Source organism: Chiroxiphia lanceolata, chromosome 6, assembly GCF_009829145.1.
Source record: "Chiroxiphia lanceolata isolate bChiLan1 chromosome 6, bChiLan1.pri, whole genome shotgun sequence".
Taxonomy (NCBI): Eukaryota; Metazoa; Chordata; class Aves; order Passeriformes; family Pipridae; genus Chiroxiphia; species Chiroxiphia lanceolata.
The window spans coordinates 31,505,138-31,526,155 of record NC_045642.1 but is presented as its reverse complement, the minus strand read 5'-3'; the positions used below and the strand labels follow the sequence as shown (position 1 = coordinate 31,526,155).

General features: G+C 37.2%; 1 protein-coding gene across 12 annotated transcripts in view; it reads left to right on the top strand.

The window, feature by feature from the left end:
- GPHN (gephyrin) overlaps positions 1-21,018 on the top strand; it is a 291,964-nt gene that overhangs the window by 164,042 nt on the left and 106,904 nt on the right. For 7 of the 12 annotated variants that reach the window (XM_032689727.1, XM_032689720.1, XM_032689728.1 and 4 more), the window contains exons 5-6: positions 16,397-16,491; positions 20,644-20,710. In XM_032689727.1, coding sequence (XP_032545618.1) covers positions 16,397-16,491; positions 20,644-20,710 — 162 coding nt within the window. Of the gene's footprint in view, positions 1-996; positions 1,036-16,396; positions 16,492-20,643; positions 20,711-21,018 lie in introns of all 12 variants that reach the window. The other 5 variants (XM_032689726.1, XM_032689719.1, XM_032689718.1 and 2 more) reach the window with 1 other exon arrangement.

Below are 21,018 nucleotides of genomic sequence, written 5' to 3'. Positions count from 1 at the left end.
AGATTCTCTCTGTGACCTTTCCAAATCCTGATTCAGCAGGGCATAGCAGAGCTAATGATGCCTTTATATTATCTAGGATTCTCTACAGTTTGCAAAAGAGGGAAGAGTTGGCTTCTTGTTGCATATTACTACCTTCTCAAAGTGGAATGTAGGTTTTTAGTGTTGCCAATAAAAAGTTAATGTGCAGGTGAATAAATGCACACACAATGTGAACTTCAAAGTGGACAGAAATAGTGAAGTTTGATTCTTGGTTGGTTGACTTCTAGTTACTAGGAACATACTAAATAAAAAGACTCATGACTGAAATGACAGATGAGTCAAATTACTGAACTTTATTACTGCTGGGATTTTCTCAGTTCTTACATTTCAGACTTCATTACATGTTTCTGAAATAGAGCAGCAGCTAAGATTTCTGAAACATAGTTTAATTTGTCTAAAAAAAAATGTTAAATAACAGAGTGCTCAAGTTAAAGAGAAGAGGATATTCAAGGTAACAAAAAGGTGCTTCTAAGTTTCTCACTTAGAAGAAGGTTACCCCACAAGATTCGTAAGACTAATTCTTTTCATTAGAGTGTGGATGTATCTAAGCCAAATTCAAACACCATCATACACTAATAATGAGTAACAGCTAATGATGACTCCAGTTTATCTCACAAATGGCCAGCAGTGGCTAATGGGTACTCCTGTTCAACTTCACAACCTATTTTGCAGTGGCTGTGGGAATGAGCTCACAAGACCATCCCCTTTCCCCTCTTATATTAGAGGTGCTAGAGGTAAGTGTGGTTTTGGGGATCAAGGGTGGGAGGTCATGAGATGAAAGTGATGTGGTCTTCTTAAATTTTTCACAAACCTCAATAAAGGCATGTATCTGGGGATGGGCAAAGATTCAGTTGAATTCTTATTTTTTGCCCAAAGAGATTACCCAGTCCTAAAATGACATGCTTTCCTTGAACTGGGAGTCAGAAATCCCTTTTCTCTTCTGTTTTTCTGCTGCAGAAATTCCCAACATTCCCATTATGTGGGCTCCAGAGAGGGGTAAGCAACATCTTCAATCCCACCCAATCATTTCCAGACTAATTCTTTGCTAGTATTTTTTTGCTTTTTTAATCATCATCAGAAACAGTTTTTAGCCACATTTTTCCCATTTGTTTGATTTTCTTGTGGATTCTCATATTTTTGTTTTATAGGAAGGTCCCATGGCCTCCCCAAGTGCTAGGGTCAGACTCATTTGCTGTTTCCATTTGTGTGCTATTCTCCTGTGGATTTTCATGGTTCACTCTGATCAAATGATATTACCAAAGGGTGAGCGTCTGGATTGTTGGGACTTTTTCACTCATGGTATCCTAAGTTATTGAAAAAGCACTGCCACCCTGCTGCCCTGTTGATCATTTGGCAAGCTTATGTTTTGTCCTTGCCGAAAGTTGCATCTGATTATTTGTGGGCTTTGGTCTTTTTCTGACTTGTCTGTCTGGGGACTGCCTGGCATTTACTACTGTCTTTTATTCTCTCTACCTGCTGGCTGTGTGGCATTGTCCTCCTGAAGTCTTGGCCCTTTGCCTGACTGTCTGGCATTGCCTCTTGGCAGCTAATTGCTTGACACTGACTACCTACTGCCCTGTCCATCTGTTGAACGGCATGTATCGCCTCCTTACTGTCCTTTCAGTCTGACTGTACACAGGCATTGGCCTTCTGCTGCCCTGTCTCCTGCTCCAAGTGCCTGGCATTGCCTTTCTGCTGAGTGCATCTGCTGACTTTGTGAAATTGCTCTTTGCTGCTTGGCACACGTGCTGACTGTTTGGTACTGCTTTAGCAACTTGCTGAATGTTTGGCATTTTCCTTCTGCCTTTTCACCTGATCCTTGAATGCAGTGTCCCTTTGCTGCTCTTTGGGTCTGCTTACTCACTGATACTTGCTCTTCTGCTGTCCTGTCCACTTGCTTTTATGCCTGGCATTTCTATCATATTGTTCTGCCCATCTGCCTAGATTTTATTTCTAAATATGTACCAGTCTGAAAAGATTAAGAAGAATTGTAAGGAATGGGGAAAAAATATTGTCTGGCTCCTTCATGATCTGATTCAGTTTAACATACCAACCAAAAACTGATCTCAGTACCAGCATTCAGCTTTTTCATTGAACTGCTCAAAACCCTTTTGACCTTACAAAAAAAAGAAACCAAATGCAAAAAAACCTGAATTTTATTAGTCTTTGCTTCCATCACTTTATTTGATAGGTATATTACTGTTCAGTAATACTGTGTTCAGTATTAAATTCAATACTAAATAATTGCTACAATGCTAATATTACCCACAGTACTTCTCAGAATCCATGGAAGGTAGGTAATAACAGGGGGGAAAAACAATCTGTTGCTGAGGCTCAGAAAGGTTAAGGTTTGAATGTAGAGCTATGTTCATTAAACACAGTGGACCAAAGGAGCTAAGTAAGAAATTTTACAGACCTCTTAATTTAAAACAGAGGGTTACAGCTAATCTAAAGAAGCCATTGGATCAGTACAGTATTGTCGAACCACAGTGTGTCCTACTTGCTGCTTCCCACTCTTTCTGTACTGGGAGAATGGTCAATTGCCAGTTTACAGAAACCTTTTACCACTCTCTCACATATTAAGAACAAGGACTTGACTATATCGGTGAGGTCCATAGTAAGGGAATAAATCACTGTCACATCTTAGAATAAGAAGCAGGATTTCCTGCCTCCTCTTCTAATTCAGCTTGTTTGACCTGTCTTTTTGTAGCTCTGCCACAGTTTCTAGCTTGTTATGTGTGGGTTTAATTGCGCTTTTGAGTCCAGTACCAACTAGGAACTGGAGAAAATATTCTGTCGTAATGAATCCTGTCATAATTTCATAATAAATTCTTACTACACTTAAATAAATTTCATGTAATATTCTTTTAACTCTAGATTTTAATCTCTTCAGATATATTAATACTACTTTTGCTATCTTCAAAGGTACCTTAAGTATGTGAAATTATGTCTAAGCATAGAGGCAGGGCAGCACCCTTGAGTCAGTAGCCTCCTTCACCAAGTGCGAGACCAGCTGTGGAGTCAGAGGAAGACTGTGGGAGAGGACCTTGTTCCCATGCTCCCAACAGCAGCTTGCTGCTGTGGAGGATGGCTCCCAGGACAGCTGACAATATTCTTAGTAAGAGCTAGTAGGATCCTTCTCCCAGTTTTCACATGAACCTCTAGAAGCCAGTAAACTTGTATTCTGCTCCAGGGAACCACGGGACATGAATGTCCGCCTTTACTCCTTTACAGTCTCATAGACTCTTCCGTCCTCTCTCTTCTCAGCCTTCCCAACCCTCCCTTGCTTCTCTGAGCATATTTTTTTCACAACTTCACAAACTCTTAAAGATGGTAGGCTGGCAGTCTCTCACTTCCCACCAGCTTCATGCTGTTGAAGGGTGTGGTGACAAGAACAGATCTCAGTGGTAAATCTTTCTCCAAGCTTTAAGTCACGATGTTACTGTGATGCTTCCCTAGGCTATTGTTTGAGAGGTGTATCAGGTGGTGGAAAGGAGGAGGAATATTCACTCTAGTACTGCAGGGCTACAAGACGCTGTTAGAACTCATTTCTTATCCCAAGAACCATAAGTAATTTTTTTATGTATCATTTTAGTTATTTGAATATAGTTTTTTAAAACTTAATATTATCTCAGAAAAATGTGGGGATATTTTCAAGTACTATTCAAGGTACATAAATTCCACATGCAGAAAAGCAGAGAAATTGGAGTAAAATCAAAACAATGCTTTTTCTTGAATATGGGTTATTTTCTTAGTTGAAAACTATACCTGTCACAGCATTGATGCAATACTGTCTCAGGCAGCTTCACTGTAACATATCAAGATAAATCAGTTTTCCATCTGAAGTGATTAAATGGTCACTTGGTGGTGACCATGGTACAAATATAAGTTTTAAAAAATATCTGTGGTAAGTTGAAAGAATACGCTGTAGGTTTTGTCTTATAAACGAGTCAACATTTGGTGAAAGAAGCAATGAAAAATTTGCACACAAAGACCTGGGAGTAGAGTCTTCTCTATCAAATCCTGGTAACAGTGATATACAACTTTTTTTTTTTTTAATAGGGTGGGGGATTGATCTTTTGTTGTTGTTGTTGTTGTTTTCTGGGGTTTTTTTACCAAGGTATTCTTTAGTCTATCTTGCACTTTTCAACCAAAAACTGGCTTTTGGAACAGTCATGAAGACTTACAAGTCTTTCCAGGTCATAGAGTTTCCCTTTCCAGGATAACTAAATTTCCTGTTTTCAGCCTAATTGTATCTCAGTTTTAGTCCTCGTTAGACTCTTTTCCTTCCTTATTATCTCTGATTAAAAAAAAAACCCTGTTAAAGTTCTCATAGTCATTTCCTGAACTACAATATCTGAATCCTACAAATTATTTTTCAGGAGAGAGACTGTTTTTCGTATATCTTCTTCCCTTTGGTGTAGTTTTTAATTTCCAATTTTTTTTTTACCGTTCACTTTCTTTATTCTTCTCTGTTTTCTAAAGGAATCCTTTCTGATTATAGCAACATTGCAGCCTCTAAGCAACTAATTTCTTCAGTTGTTTCTGAAAAAAAAAAAACAACAACTTCCTAACTAATACAGGCCTTTTGCACTCAAAAAGAAAGACAGGTGTGTAATTATTTTCCTACCCTAGGAATTTCCAGGAGGTGTTTCACTGCCCTGATCCACTTAATTACTGCCTTCAGTTTCAGTTGAAGTTTTCTATTCTTTTAAGAATAATGTGTCTGACAGTGAGTGTGTCTGACACTCATATCAACTTGGAATCAACTTCAGATTTTCTTAAGTCTGTATATTGCTTCTGGATTCAGTCCGAAAAATTTATTGGTTAATTTGAGACAAGAATGTCTTAGATGAAACTTGTGCTAAAGAACATATATGCCTTTTGGTTCATGCATTGTCATCATCAACAAAGGCTTTTGATGTTAAAACTCGTGTAACAGTTTGCTGAATGAATATTGATTCTGAATAAGTTCAAGTGTCTCTCTAGTGTTACCTCTTTACTTAGTGGGTAAATAGCTTTTGTTGTAAAAGTGAGGACGTGATGTTGCATTAAGAGTGTAGAAATTTGGCAGAGAATAAATCCCCTTGCTTTCCTGCTGTTCCCTAGAGATCAGAGGGGCTGGGTGCAGCCAGCTTACTTTCTGATTGCCACCAGTTTGGCACCATAAGTCTGATTATGGTGTTCGATAAGGACTTTCACAAGCACAGATTCACAAGTAGTGTAGTTCATGGAAGCAACATGTTATAGATTCTTGGTAAATTGACTGTGATAAATGCACTAGATCTACAAAATGTAAGTGTATAGTGCTATGTACAAGTCTTCCTGGATGTGCTCCGATGGAGTCAGAGGCACAAATCTTATGAAGAGGCGTCTCATCTTTGGGGAGGAGAGAGGACCAAGCCTATTGATTTGTCTGCAGAATGGGGTTGTATTCTCATCCTCTGCCAAAGATGATTTCAAATGCAAAATTTATACTTTTGGGAGAAGTGGAGATGAGATTATAATCAAATATCCTGTTGCTGCCATCATAAAAGTGGAGGGCAGCCACTGTGTATATAAATGAGAGGTATCACGCCTCCATCAACAGGCCATCACGCCCACAATAATTCCTTTACCACATATCTCACGGCATATCTCATGACTTTAGGCTTTATTCCTACAGATGGATACACGAAGTAGTGTATCAGTCAGTGACTGTTGGAGAGTTGTTCCTCCCAATACATTTTGCTGCTGTTCTGCCCAGACAGGTTTTGGGTTCATCCTGGAGAAGAGAAGGCTCCAGAGAGGCCTTATTGTGGCCTTTCAGTACTTAAAGGGGGACTATAAAAAAGATGGGAACAAACTTTTTAGCAGGATCTGATGCAATAGAACAAGGGGGAATGGTATTAAACTGAAGGAAGGTCAATTTAGATATTAGGAAGAAATTCCTTACTGTGAGGGTGGTGAGGCACTGGCACAGGTTGCAAGAGAAGCTATGGGTGCCCCATCCCTGGAAGTGTTCAAGGTCAGCTTGGATGGGGCTCCGAACAACTGACTGTAGCTGAGGATATCCTTAATCATTGCAGAGGGATTCGACTTACATGGCCTTTAAAAGGTCCCTTCCAACTCAAGCTATTGTATGATTTGCTGGAGCTTCTTTCATTTCATTTGGTAGTTTGATGAAGTCAGATTTATGTAATGGTTGGGAAATTTTATCTGAGACTGCATCTAAGCTTTTGTTTGGTTTGGCCTTTACTGCTTTCATAGAACATCATAGCAACACTAGTCAATCTTTTCCACCCTCACTATTTGCTTTCAGGAAATATTTGTACAAATTCATTAGACTTTTTTCTTGTAACCTTTTTGCAGATAGACTGAGTGAGTAGGAAATAGCTTTATTTTGTGTAGTGTTGCAATCACATACATCACTCAAGTGGAAGATTTTGCAGATTTCAAAGCTGAATGAAAGCTACACATTGCACCTTTTATTTTGTCTGAGTTTTTGAGCTACAGCTTCCTTTTCAAGAGTGAAAAATGATAGGGTTATTGCCACTTCCTAGGATGAGCTGACCAGTTCTTCCTTTAAAACCAGATAATACTTACGTATCAAGTGGTATACAGAATTAATCCATGAACAGCAAGGCCTAACACTATGGTCTCTTTCAAGATCTTCTATGAATCATGCGTATTTTACTGATTTCTGCTGGTCAGCATTGGTTGTTCCTGGACTGAGAACAACAAAGGCTCAAAGTGTTTTAGATGTGTTTGTCTCCTAAGAATTTTGTTTCCCACAGCATCTTAATGAGAAGCTGCTGTTAACTCATCATTATCATTTGCCAGCAAGAGTATGTTTTCTTTTGACCTTTCTTAAGGATAAGAAAGATGGATTTTTAACCTAGCTAGAGCTGTAGGTTTTTCTCAATTAATAGCTTTAACACTGTTTAGACAGTCTAATATTTTCCCCAGAGATATTTTGTATCTCTTGTAACTTTTCCTTGTTAACCTTTTTTTTAAAAGAGGACTTTTTAAAATATAATTCATTTAGTCAGATACATAGTATTGGGCAGCTAACCTTAGGCGCATCTGATTTCTTCGTTATTCTGAATTATTGTCTTCCATCACCCTTATATCTTATATGGAAACACAGCTGTCTGATTTTTTTTACTTAAGTTAATCTGCTTAGAGGTATGATGTTTGTAGTTGCTGTACACTTAAAAAAAATCTAACCCTCTTGAGAAGGCACTTAGCTGGTTTCCTAAGCGAAAACAAGTTTCTAGCTTTTCCATTACAAATTCTTCTGAAAGCACAACTGTTCCTACACAGGGCCTCACCACCCTCATAGTGACCTGCTCCAGTGCCTCACCACCCCCACAGGGCTGACTGACTCTGTATCAATATGTCTGATTGGAAGCCATGGCCAGGAAATGGCTTAGTGTCTCCACTAGCACCCCCTGGGCTTACCCATGTGCCCTGAGGGATGTTAGGACTATGGCAGGCCTGGGCATGGTGTCCCCTTAGTGCTGGTAAAAGCTCACCCCAGCCCTGCCAGCTGTGTGAGGTGAGCTCTGAGGTGTCCCTCGGGGCTGGTTTGTAGCTGCCATCTGGACCACAACCACTACCTGGTTGGGGTGGGGAGGGTGGGCAGACGCCTCCAACGGGGATGCCCACTGAGTGACTGCTCTTCTCTCCTTCCTCCCCAGCCCCAAACCTCCCTCTTCTCTGTTTCCATCAGGGCCTCAGGCTATTCACCAGCAGGTTCTCACCCACTTTCCCTACCCAGCATGCTGAATACCCTGCCCTGACACTGCAGAGAAACTTGCTGTGGTAGTGAGATGCTTAGCATTCATTGCAAGAGTCCAGTCCTGTCTGTATTTTGAGTACACGGAGCAAGAGCTAACTTGTGCACTGTACCTATCTAAGGATCTCTTTTGCCTTACCAGTTCTTGAAAGCTACTCCCTTTTCTTAGTGATCTACTTCCACACTGCTGGTATAAAAATCAGTTTGCTGAAAAAGTTTGGACACCAAGTGAATTTTATTAAAAAGCAAAAAGATTTTTCAGCACAACATGGTCTGCTGCTTCAAGCACAGCAGAAGTGTATGTGAGGGGAGGTGCTTATATACCTGTGTTGCTATATCAATGGAAAGGTGTGTACAATATAACAACTTCAGGGTTTCAAAATTAAGAGTGTGCAGTTGGGAAGTAAACTGGCATAATATGTCTATACAGTGTGAAGTTGTAATAAAAGCATTGCTCTGTCACAGCTGAGTAGTGTCAATAAATGCTTGAACTAATTTTAAAATCCTAGGGCATAAAAGATACTTTAACGTCTTCTAAAAATCTAAGAAACTGGAGTTTTGAAAATACGTATAGTAAACATCTTAGTAGCAGTGTAAAAAAGGGAATATATTCTCTACTGGGTTGAGGTTTTTTTTTAATATCGTTAACTATTACTGTAAAGTATTGTAAACCATTAATTAAATAGTAAAATCAAATTCCAGAGGAAAAGGTTAACTCAATGTATTTAATTTTCCTCAGTATAGATTATGAATTCTGCTGTCTTCTGTTTCAGTGCTCTGTGCTGCGGCAGTCTCAACAAAGTACTTTCCATCTTCTTTGAGAAACATTTTCATTCAGTTGTTTCCATGAGAATATTGGAGGAAAAAAATGTAATTTGTGCCAGAAGTTAAATAATCCTGTATAGGAAATCGTTTGACAAAAGGCACAGTAGTTCATTCAAAATCTGTTTAGTTGTTCAGTTCTAATAAAAGCATCATTTACGTGTGCCAAAATTGACAACTGTTCAGACTGTGAACACATGAATTGCATCAGTGGATGTCACAAAAGAATCCTTTTTAAGAATTTTTAGGTTATGGCAGAAGTACTTTAAAGCTGCTGTTATTAGAGATGATTTATCATTTACTTGGAAGGTAAAGATACTGTGTAAGAGAACCTTAAGAGAAAGTGAAGTACCTTTTGTAATTCTTGTGTTGCCATGGTGTGTTCTTGAAAAATTATCACTCATTAGTCCATCCTTTGTAGTGTAGAAGGTGTATTTCAGGAAGTGTTGGTTTTTATTAAATCTGCAACACTGATGATTTGAGATCTGAAATTGTTTTGGAGGAGCTACTTTACCTGTGGCAGAAACTGGAGATTTAGAAGTGCAAAATTTTGTATGCCATATTTTTCTTGGCAGAAGGTAGTGTATGTTAGGAAACATCAGACAATATCCTCAAAAGAAAGGAGTTCCACATCTCAGTCAGTAACTAATGTGCTAGAGCTGAGGCATTGCAAAATTATTTATTTACAGCAGTGAAATTGCAAGTAAGAACTTTTGGTTCTTTCACTGACCAAGAGACTGGGCAAGTTCTTAAAAGAAAGCAGTGTGCATTTCTACCTGGTGACCTCATTCTTTATGTGTACTGATGAGAATCTCTAAGGAGTAGATATTCTTTTCCTAATATCACAGTAGTTCTAGACTTCATTGCTTAGTATACTTCCCCGACCCACAAACACACCCTCCCTCACCTTTATAGAAGAATCTAAGCTTGGCACTAGTTTTGAAATGTAGCTAACTGTACCCTGACTCCACTCTGGTATAGATATATAGTCTAGAAGATAGTACACATAATCAGAAGCACTGTCCAGGCTACTTTTTTATGAGACAGTATTTCCTAGTTATTACACTGTTAGTTAAAGCTCATTACATTCATGAGAATCTGAATGACCTACATTCTACAGTTCAGTCATGTAGAATTCTTATTGACATAATGTAGATACCCATACTTCTCTCATTTCTGCTGCACAACTCCGTGATTTGCAGAGAACAGAATTTTTTACTTCTCAGGTTTTGTTTCTTTTCTTCAGATTTTAAAGAATTATGTGAAAGTTGGGCTAGATTTCCTAGGTTTTTACATTTTGTATTAAATATAAAGCAGTTTGAAGTAACTGAGGGAAAACTTAAACAAATAGAAGTTGTTAATAGCTAAAATTTTAACAGTGTTTTTGTAATAGCAGTATGGTATTACTGTCTTTACTGGGAAGTCTTCAACTGTACTATTTTTACTGAACAGAAAATTATTTGTTCTTGCACAAAGTGGAGTTCAAGTGGGAAGTACAGCAGTTTGCACATGAAAAAGAGAGCTGAAAAAGGAAGTAGACACCTGACCCTTCTTTGTGCTAAGTGCAGTGGCTTGTTTCCAGCTGTTGTTTTAACAAGCTAATCCTCCTAACCTCTCCACCATTGCAAATAATCTACCTTTTGACACTGGCTCAACACACACCATTAGACAGCTGTAACGTATGCATCTGGTGGGCTGTGTGCAACTTTGTAGAGCCTAAATGCATTCCTTATAGTGCAGAAAAGTATTTAGTGTCCTGTTTGTTTGCTTAACAGCTAGTAAAACTGATTGTTCCAGTGGGTTTATGACAATGTATGGGGCTAGGCAGTATCATAAAATTAAGATCAGGTTTTATGGTAAATGTTTTATACACATTTATGATCTTAAAACTTCATTTAGCAATTAGGAATAAAAATTATTAACACTTGATATACATTAGAAGTGATATTTTAAAAATGCCCAAATACATCAATTTCATTAACATTTCAATTACACAAATGGGGCAGACAAATCACTGATATATGAAGTTTATGTAAATCAGATGCAACCAAGTTTAGCTCAAAATTTAGATATAGGGAGAAATAGAGAAAGCAGAGTCTATGTTTAATCTAACAGCAGTTATTGCTGTCACATTTTTGTTCCTTAACCAGGTAAGTTTTGTAGGGCCGTTCTGTGATATTTAGGTTCTTGGTAGCAGCAGAATCACTGCAAATATGCTGAGTGCAAGCAGTATTCTTGTGCTGCAGAATTATTGTCAGTGCATTACTGGTGTGGGCAGATACACCAGTTCGTAGAGTTCATTTTAAACCAGCTACATTAATCAGGGTTTCATTCACCTTTGGCTGTGAAGTTAGGAGAAGAGGAGGAAAAAGAACATGGAATCAGGTCAGTTATTGGAGGAGTATGTATCAAGCTCACTATTGATAAGAGGTAAAGGTGGTAGAGTAAGCCACCCTAATATGATTAGACATGTTTTGTTTTATTTTACATTAAAAAAAAATATAAAAGACTGAGAGTGCTCTCAGTATGTGTCTGTGTGTGTCTGACGCAGATAAAATCAAAATCATTTAAAATCAAAAATACCGAACAGGAACATCAAAATAGAATCTCAGAGTCTCAGAGTGAGTTTCTTACTGTGCAGTGAGATAGACATAGGCTGATAGTCACTTCATGAGGAGGAACAAACACACACATCAGGGTCAGCACTGGACTGATGTCTGCCTAGCCACCACCAGTCCATCCTATGAGCCCAAACATAGTGATTGCTGCTTAATTTAGCTTTACATCACTTATTCTCTGCTACCCTGGGACTATACAGCTGCTGATGGGTTTTTACAGGCCCAAATCATTAGCACTAATGGATAATTTATTGTTGGAGGAAATTACAACCGTCGAGCTATTACCTTTTTAAGGTGCATGTGGTTCATTGGTGTGGGTGTGAATCTGTCAAAAGCTCTAAGATGACAACAAACACCTACTTCGAAGCAGCTATACATTGCTCTCTTGACTTATATGGATCTGTATAATTTGACTTTGTTAAATCAATGATAATCCTAATTGCGTACATATGAAAAAACAGCCATTACATGATGTATCTCTTACTGCAGCACTCTAAAATGTTGTTAGAAGATTGTTAACTTTGATGACAAGAGAGACTTTTACAAACCTACTTGATTTTGGTTGTTTTGCAGCAATAGCATATGTGATCAGTTTTATCCATTTGTCAGTTAGCCAAAGAAATTTGATTTTGGAAAACACCAAAGAGCACAGTTCCTGTCAAGCCTTACATCCCTAAAAAAAAGACACAGATTATCAGCACACAGGTTATTGGTGGCAGGGAATAGGAAGAACTCAAGGAAAGACAGCAAGATGGTGAGAATGAGTTGACTCAAAACTGATCCTTATCCAAAAACTTTTCGGTATATTAAAAGAAACCAACTGCTGAAACCTGCATTTCGTATTGTACATGGAGAAGAAATAGATAAGTGTTTTTTAGGGAAGAAGCTCTGATCAGTCTAGCTCCATGTAAGCTCTATTTTTTCCCCTGCAAAATAAGAGTAGGGAAGTAGGCAATAAGCTGAAATAGCTGACTTGTGAATAAAAATTACTGGCACATGTGTTGTCTCCAACAGACATATTCCAAATAACCTTGAAGAAAGCATCTCATCTCCAGGCTGAGAGATACAATTTTTATTCCTAGAGTATACACTTCTTACACAACTGGTTGATAGACATGACTGACCTTTTTGTTGCACATTTGACTGATCTGTCTCTCTAGTCCTTTCTCTGCTGTTCTGAATTTTGACTGTGGTCTGTGAGCTGTGTTGCAGAGGATATATAAGTATTTCTTTCATTAGGCCCTTCCAAGATTTCAACTTTCAGTGAAAAGCTCAAATAGGTAATAAAATGTTATCAGTGTCAATTCTGTAGTCTGTTAAACATAAATTATCTGCAAATTTGTCCATTAATTTGCATATATAGCTCTATGATATGCTATTCAGAGTCATAGATTTTAACTTTTTCTACAGAAATAATATTTTCCACAGAGGCAGTCTCTGTCATCTTAATTTAATTGAATTTATTATGACTTCTGAGTCTCATATTTGCATTTTAGTTGAAGAAATAAAACTATATTACTGTCCAAAAACTGCTGAAGAGTATATGAAATGTCTCAAATCATTACTTACTATTGAGGTCAAACTTTGCTATACTTAGTGCCTGAAAGACAAAGATAAGGAGTTTTTGAACATTTCAAGAGTAGTCCTAGGTCTTTTAATTAAATCAGTCTGCAGTGGGTATATCCTCCAAAAACTGCCTGGAAGGGCTTCCACAGGTTGGGGACTGAACTAACTTAATTTATATGGAGGCAAAGAAAGGCAGTGAAGCAGCAGAGAACTCTGTGAAAGCAGTTGGCAGCGAGCCATCTGTTAAGCAACAGCAACTACGTCAAAGATATCTAAAAATATATCAGTTGGTTTGGGAACATAATGCCCTAACTCCAATAAAAAGGCACGTTGTAAACAATCAAAAATGTGCTTTAAAATCAGTTGGATTTATTCATATAGCAATGAAATATAAGAAGTACTGCTCTCATAGACATTGTTAGTAAATCCTGAATAATTAAATTGTTTGTCCCTACTTCTCCTCTCTGGAGTAGAATTTTAGTCCCGTTGTCTGTCTCCATGGTTTCCCCACAGCCGTTTCTGTCATGTTCTGCCTTACTTTTTGCTTCACCTGAGTTTTTCCCTCATGTGTTGTCTGTCCAGACTGCCTTGTGCAGTCTTCCTTTGTAGAATTATAGAATGGTTTAGGTTGGAAGAGACCTTAAAAATTATGTTTCCAACCTCCCGTGCTATTTTCCATCCCACTCACTTCACTCACTTGCTTTCATTCTACTCTTGTTTCTGCCCTTCTGACAATTCTTTCTGCTGGGAATTCCTCTCCACAATTCTGCCTTTCCGCTGAATCACTAGTTCTTTAATAGTTTCCATGCAGGCAGGTGCTGGTACCAGACAGTTAACTCGTGAACTGGACAGAGATGAAAATCAGGGTTTGACATCTCTCCTCCACCCTTCTTTCAAAGGAAAAATACTGAAAGAAATATTAGAAAACCTGGCCACTAGCACTTTGGTATATTGTTACTTGAAACAAAGAGTTGTAACAGATAGACACAAGTTGTCTGTCAATCATTGCAGCACTGTTAATTTCATTCATATATGTATAGCTAATTAAGAGCGTCCTTCCCAGTGTGATGGTTATTTCAGATCCTGTACACTGCACATTTTAAGTTGTGTTATTTGAGGGCATCCCAAAAGTGGGCTGTCCAGTGACTGATTTCAAGAGCAGGTGTCACTGTAGAAGTGGTTACTTAGCAGCAGCAGGTTTTTTAACATCTATGCAGTAAGGCTGCAAATATGAAAATCAGAAGCATTCCCATGTTTTCAGAGGTCTACCTACAGAAATAAATATAAGCATATATATTTTGAAACAAGTATTTTTAGAAACTTCTGTTGAGGAATGTACTGCTGTTTGGACTTGGTGCCCTTTCAGATTTTGTTGCTTAGTCTATACATTTTTAATAATCATATTGCCTGCTAGCAGTGACATTTTGTGAAGGTCATTTTTCTTGTGAAGTTGGAGAATGGACTTGAATTTCATTGAAGGACTCCCTGAGCTGCAGGATCGTTGTTTATGGAACTCTCTTGCATCTTGTACTACCTTTGAAGCCTGTTTAGAATTTTAACTAATGATATCTTCAAAGTGTCACTGTGCTCAAGGGCAAAAAATAAATTTCAAAATGCACTTTATATTTAAAACCGGTTTTGAATAGCTTTGAAGCTTGGTATTAGCTGAAAATAAAAGGCATAGATACAGACTTCCTATATATGCACACAGAGAGAATTCCATGTTTCACCAACCTTTTCATTGTCAGCAAAGTGTCTCTTCACCATTGCAATGCCTTTTTCTTCTATATTATAAAAATCATCAGGTCTGTGGATAGTCTTAAAAATTTTTAATGTGATTGATAATTTAATACCTCAGCAGGTATCCTTCTTCAGGCTATCCTTCAGGTAATCTTCCTCCATGGAGAGGTTTTAGTTTTGTCTACATCATTCCAAGACCACTTCTCATTTCCCCTGTGTAGAAGCACTGTCACTGGGTTATATTTATATGGCTTTTCTGTTTCTGAGTATAGGATGGCAGATACTAAAATCAACATGCTACGCTTCAAATAAAAGAGGCTGTGGTGTCAGCTACTGAATTGAAATTGCTTGGTTTTGTATAAACCAAAGTTGCAGTTTCCCAGAACTGAGCACAAAGCCAGATTGCTTATTAATAAAATACCCAAAGGTTTACATGGTAGCTGTGTCTGATGTCTTCTGATACTGGCATATTCCTTTAAAACATGTTAAATGTTAGTGACAGTGTTTGAGAATATGGACACATGAATATCTGTACTGTTCAGGGATTTTTTTTTTCTGTTTTATTTATTGCCTCCTGCAAGCGTTTTATCCATATAACTAGTATAGGACTTCTGTATCCTTCTTATAGGGATGCCTAGATTGGGTTAATTCTGTCATTTTCCTTCTCTAGGACTTTGTTTTTCTATTTGTAAACTAAAAGCTTACCGAAGTACAAGGATGCGATTTATAATTGAATCTTTCCCACAAAATATTTTGTCTGGTTTTTTTCCATTTTATTGTTTTGCTATATCGAACTGCCAAGAAAATTCAGCTTATTCAGCATATCCTTATATTTAAGATGCTCTTTTGTATTTCTGTTTTGATAGCTATACCGTCAAAGTGTTGTAGTTTGACTGTCTGTTATACCACAGATTTCACAGTTTTATGATCGTTGCTACCAGTTTAGTTATGCCAAATAAGTTAGAATCTTGTTTCAGGATGTGAAACAGTGTGATCCACTGAACAGCAACTACTGTGGGGTAAATGAAGAGAGGGTGAGACTGTAAGCAGTCTTTAAGTTGTTGTGTACTAACTAAAGTTAGAAGTTGGGAGACTGGATGGATTGTGTGTTCAAGAAAATTTGTGTTAGGAAGTAAGGACATAATGTTGTGCATGATTTTCCATCTGATTCCTTTTGTGGAAAAAAGGACTAAAAAGACAAGAGTTTTCAGACTCTGCTTCCAGACTCTCAGTGCCCACTGCATATGGACTGCTTGTGAATAAAAGCCATGAGCCTATTTGGAAACACTGTTTTGCTGACATGATTGAAAGGGAAGGCCTCAGCCTCTGGCCACTATCATTACCATTTTACTATTTTTCTGCTTGCCTGCTACATGGGCTTCCCTTTGCAAATTTTTTTTTTCTGTCTCACAGACTGATTTACCCTTCTCATGCCTGGGAAAATGCAACAGGAAAATGCACAAGATTGATGAGGAAGAGAAGGCAGTCTTGTCTTTGCTTATTCTCAAACACTTTTTTCTTTCTGTTCGAGGCAGTTGTTATTTCTGTGGTTAATGCTTTCTATATTTATAGGGTCCTGACTTTTATAATTTTCTATAGGAATCTTCATAGTCAGCTAACAGTACTACTTCCCAACCCCCTTGTCTTTTTCCTTTTTTATACAACCAAGAGAAAATTCTGTAATGTATTTCAGTGTTGAAAATTTAGCAACAACATTTTTTGACAGAACAAAATAAGGAGATATTCTTACCCAATTTTTATCTGGTTTTATACATTTTTTTCTTATCCTTGTATTTTGTCGCTCACTTTACTATTTAATCTTTGATTGCAGGCCACTAAAGAAGTAATAGAGCGAGAAGCCCCAGGGATGGCCCTGGCAATGCTGATGGGATCACTTAATGTCACTCCTCTGGGCATGCTCTCCAGGTAAGACTATTTCCTTAAAAATATAAGGTGAACTCTTTCCTCAGAAATACACGTTGTTATTCAATGACTATGCACAAATTTCCTGCCATTATTATCAAGACTAGAAGTCTTAACTTCTCTGAAGTTGCCAAATTCCAAGAATGATAATTGCCTTTTCTCTTTTAATTCCCTTTGTTGTCTCTATTAGAAACTGTATCTTCCTGTATTTTCTGATCCATGTTATTTGTAATATTGATGAACACTGTTAAATAGCTGTCTTTTCATTCTAGAACTGTGGCATTTGGGTGATGAGTGAAGAATTTTTCTGTATGTTGTTCATCAAGTACTAAAATGCCCTGTTTGGCAAAAAAAACCCAAGTCTTTGATAAAGACAAATGTATTGTTTTGATATTGCTTTTATTCCAGTATCGGCAGAAGGTCTCTGTAGAAGGTAAAATGGTATTTTGTTCTATGCTTTCAGATATTGTACTTTAATTCCTAGAGTTTAGTATTTCCTACTAAATAACTAGTAACTGTTTCTCTGCCTGTAGTTATTCTGGTTTTTATAAGTGATACCTCTTATTCTGTATTTTTTTTCTGGAGTTGATTTTTATTTTATTCTGTCAATTTGCTTCATTTTACATACAATAGACAGTAATAGCAATACCCTTCATAAGTTAATTTGCACTTACACATTATTTCAAGGTAAGTAAGAAACAATGGCTGTTACAGGTTTTTGATTTCTCATATAATGAGGGTATAACAAGAAAATAATTATATAAGAAATAAAGAAGAAACTTTTAAAAATACAAGTTTGTGTTCAGATAGTTGCATTTTTAAAGGACATTTAGATGAGAGGTTTAATGAATCAACAAGGTGTTTTAAAACTTTCCATACCCTGTATCACATATCTGAAAGGGCAACATTACCAAGGTAACCCTTCAAATTCTGTACCAATTAAAAAGTATTTTCACTTTTTTATCTGATAGAATTTTTTATATCAGTTTGTATTTATCTGAAGGGAAAGGATAACAGAATGCTACTCAAAGAGAGTAAGGCTAATTTAGCTGTTCTGTTTCTGACCAAGAAAAGGATAACCGCCCCCAAGTTTGATCTAGGATGTGGTGTGATCAGGGTGGCTGAAAGGATATTGTAATGGCAGTGGAACCAAAATGCAGGATTGCATCCTGGCTCTTCTGTACATATAGACAGAAAATGGCTCTTAAACTACAGCCGCTTTCAGTAGTAATTAATGAGAATGATGGGAGATAACATTGCGAAGATGCTGCATGCAATCAGGCCTTAAAAAAATTCCCAATGAACAGACCTAAAAGCAATCAGCATACAAAAGGCCATTATTTTTATAACACTGTTCAGATCATAAAGTTAAGTACACAAAATTACAACATTCTGATTTCTTGTGCAATCTCACTTCGACATGAATGCAATGTTTTTTATAATTAGAATTTTTTGTAGAACTCCTATGCAAATGCTTAAGATGGGGAAAGGAAATTTACTTCTCTCTTGTTTGTTGTCCTGTGTGTAACACTCTGAGTATTGGTGCTCTTTATTCAGAATCTTCTCTGAATGGAGGCACATTCTCTGGTATTTTTCTTGCATCAATTGTTATTTGAAGACCCAAATTGTTAATATATATTTTCATATACTTTCTGCAAATTGAGGTAATGCTGTAATCCCCTCTTACAATGAGAATTAAAGCACACAATAAAAGAGGTCAGAAACTTACACTAATTTTAGATACAGAGTTAGGGAAATGTAAATCCTAATTTTTTCAAGTATAAAAACATTAAATGTCACTTACCCTAAGCTTACCTCCCACTGACTTCATTTTGAAATGAAGTCCTAATGGATAATTCTGCCTGTAATTTCTTTGACTTTTCAAATAAAAAAAACAAAAGCAGAAGTTCCGTTGTGTAACATTAAGCTGACACATCTATAAATCACCTGCAGGTTTGGAAATGTTAGGTCAGTCATGTTGAATTTTATCACATGAACTTTTAAAACTTGTTACAAGTTATAGGCTGTCTTCCTTGCCTTAGGGCCAGCATTGGCAAGTTATTTTGTAGGCTGGGTAGAGCGCAAATGAGGGACAGAGACACTCTCATTCTCAGTTCAGATTCAGACCCAGAATCGAGCAGGGACTGTCTTAGAATATTAAAGACCTTTTTATGTGTTCCCTGAAAGTGTTTCCATTTCTTCTGTGTGACCTTCCAAAACTGGCCTTATCCCAGAATTATCTCTTCCCTTCACCTGATCCCTTGCCTTCAACTGCCTGTGCATGCCAGTCTTTACTGTGGCTTTTTAAAGCACTCTCTGTTCCTTTGCCCATCTTTTCTGCTTTTAACAGCATATTTTCTTACCAGGGAGATCATGGGGTTTTTTCACACGATATTTTTTTGCAAGCCATGCATTTCTTAGGTACTTTTACTTACTTTTGCATGCTCTCTTGAGAAATTTTTGTCAGCTCCATTTCTCTCTTGAGCCATTAGATCTGATTATTGGCAGCCAAAACTTGCAGTTTTCCGGAGAAACCATTTTCAGCTGGTTTAATCCCTTTTTTATTATCGGCTGATTGTACTGGTTATTTAGCTTATAATGTTCAAAATTATTTAAAGCGGAATAGAAGAGCCAAGAAGAAGACTATCAAAGGAGCTATCTGCCAAACAGAATTCCACCTCATTTTTATTTCTCTGTGGACAATTCCTATTTCCTTTGTTTTAAATCTGTCATAAACTGTAAGCCATATATGGGATTTGCTAGACTGAGTTTTGTGCTCTGTAGGCTTGACGACTGCAACAAGAATAAATGAAGACATTTCTTTAACTCAGGCTCTTCATCTTTGTGTTGCAGTAGAGCATTCCTCAGCTACCAGGAATTCTTTCTGAACTGAGTGTACGTAGTGTGAAAGAAGTGAATATGAGAAAACAGAAGCTAGGAGTCAGGCAATATTCAAACTGCCAGTTGAAAGCAAGACTTCTCTTCAGGCTAGCTTGACTGTGATATCAGAAGTTCTTTTTGTGGCACAAAAATGATCTCTCTGCTATTTACTTGTGAGCATTATGACAGCTGTTGCGGAAATACTTGCTACCCTGATAAAAAATGCCATGTTACCAATAAATGACTTTAATCACTGAGAATTACTTGTATAAGAAGGAATCCGGAGAAGTTGGCTACCCAACAAACCATATCCTTTGGCTCAAAACTTTTGGTAATGCCATAACTGGAAATTATTTTCTTTTCTATTCTGTCTTCACTTGTAACTTGTTTTTTGTTCAGTAAAGTGATTGTCACAGTTTCTCTTAACTATAACCTCTGTGTCTTTGTGGTTTGGTATTGTCCTTTCACTTTTTTCTTATCCTTATATCCCAGTCCTGTGTTTTTCACTGCTGGTTTCATAAACAGAAGAAACACTCTTTACAACCTCAAGACAAAACTCAGTAATTTTAATTTTTTTTTTTTTTTTAAAATATTTAGCTAAAATGTTGAAGAGTCAAACTAAACAACAGAAGACATTTGCTGCTGGAGTGTTTAAGTTCAGTCTTCCATGAACACCAAAGGAATTCCCTAAAGACAAAAAAAGTGAAATAAAAACTTCCATCTTTGATAGTTAGTTTTGTCTTTTCTTGAGGGAAAAACTGTTAGGAAGAATTAGATTTGAATTGCAATTTTCACTTGATAATTACTACCCTCTTCACGTTTCTTATGTTGCATCTTTTTTTTTTAAAAAAGAACATATTTGAATTAATGCAACAAACATGACTTAGTATTTTTACCTGGCCAGGAACATAGTGTTTGACACCATCAGTTACATTGCAAAAGAACATGTGTAGGATCAAATAGGGACTATATCGAATAGTTTTTTGGATACGAGTAAACAATAGGATTAAGCGAGCTACACAGATCTAAATAAAGATGGAAATCTATCCAGTCTTTATACTATCAGTTCAATGTTAGATGCTGTCAGCCTGGTTTGATGCTTTCTCAGTTCAGCTTCTCCTCAGTTCTTTTATGAGAACATTATCAGCAAATATATTGGAAATTAGGTTTACAAAATCTGATAAATCATTGAATGTATCTTAAATGCTTTGGTTTTGTTTTGATAGTGGAGATAGTTGCATGCAAGAATTTCAGTCTGTGTTTCTTTTTTTTCAGACCTGTGTGTGGAATCAGAGGGAAAACTCTCATAATTAATCTACCAGGTAGCAAGAAAGGGTCACAGGTAAGAAGTGTTCTTGCTGATCTGCTAGTGAGGAACCATGATGAGTACTTCTCATTGTCCTGAATGGTAGAAAGTGCCCACTACAACAAATTTTACAAAAGTGAATTGAAATGCATATTCATGTAAGTGAACACACCATCACCCTCAGCCAGGTACGGTACAATTCCAATCTGATTGAAGGTGCTGTGTGACCAGGACAATGTTACATGTAGTGCAAGCAAGCACTCACTCTAGCAGGCAGTACTAATGAAGACTATAATAGTATCTTACACTTCCTTCTTCTTCTCTAGTTAGCCTGTACCTGATCC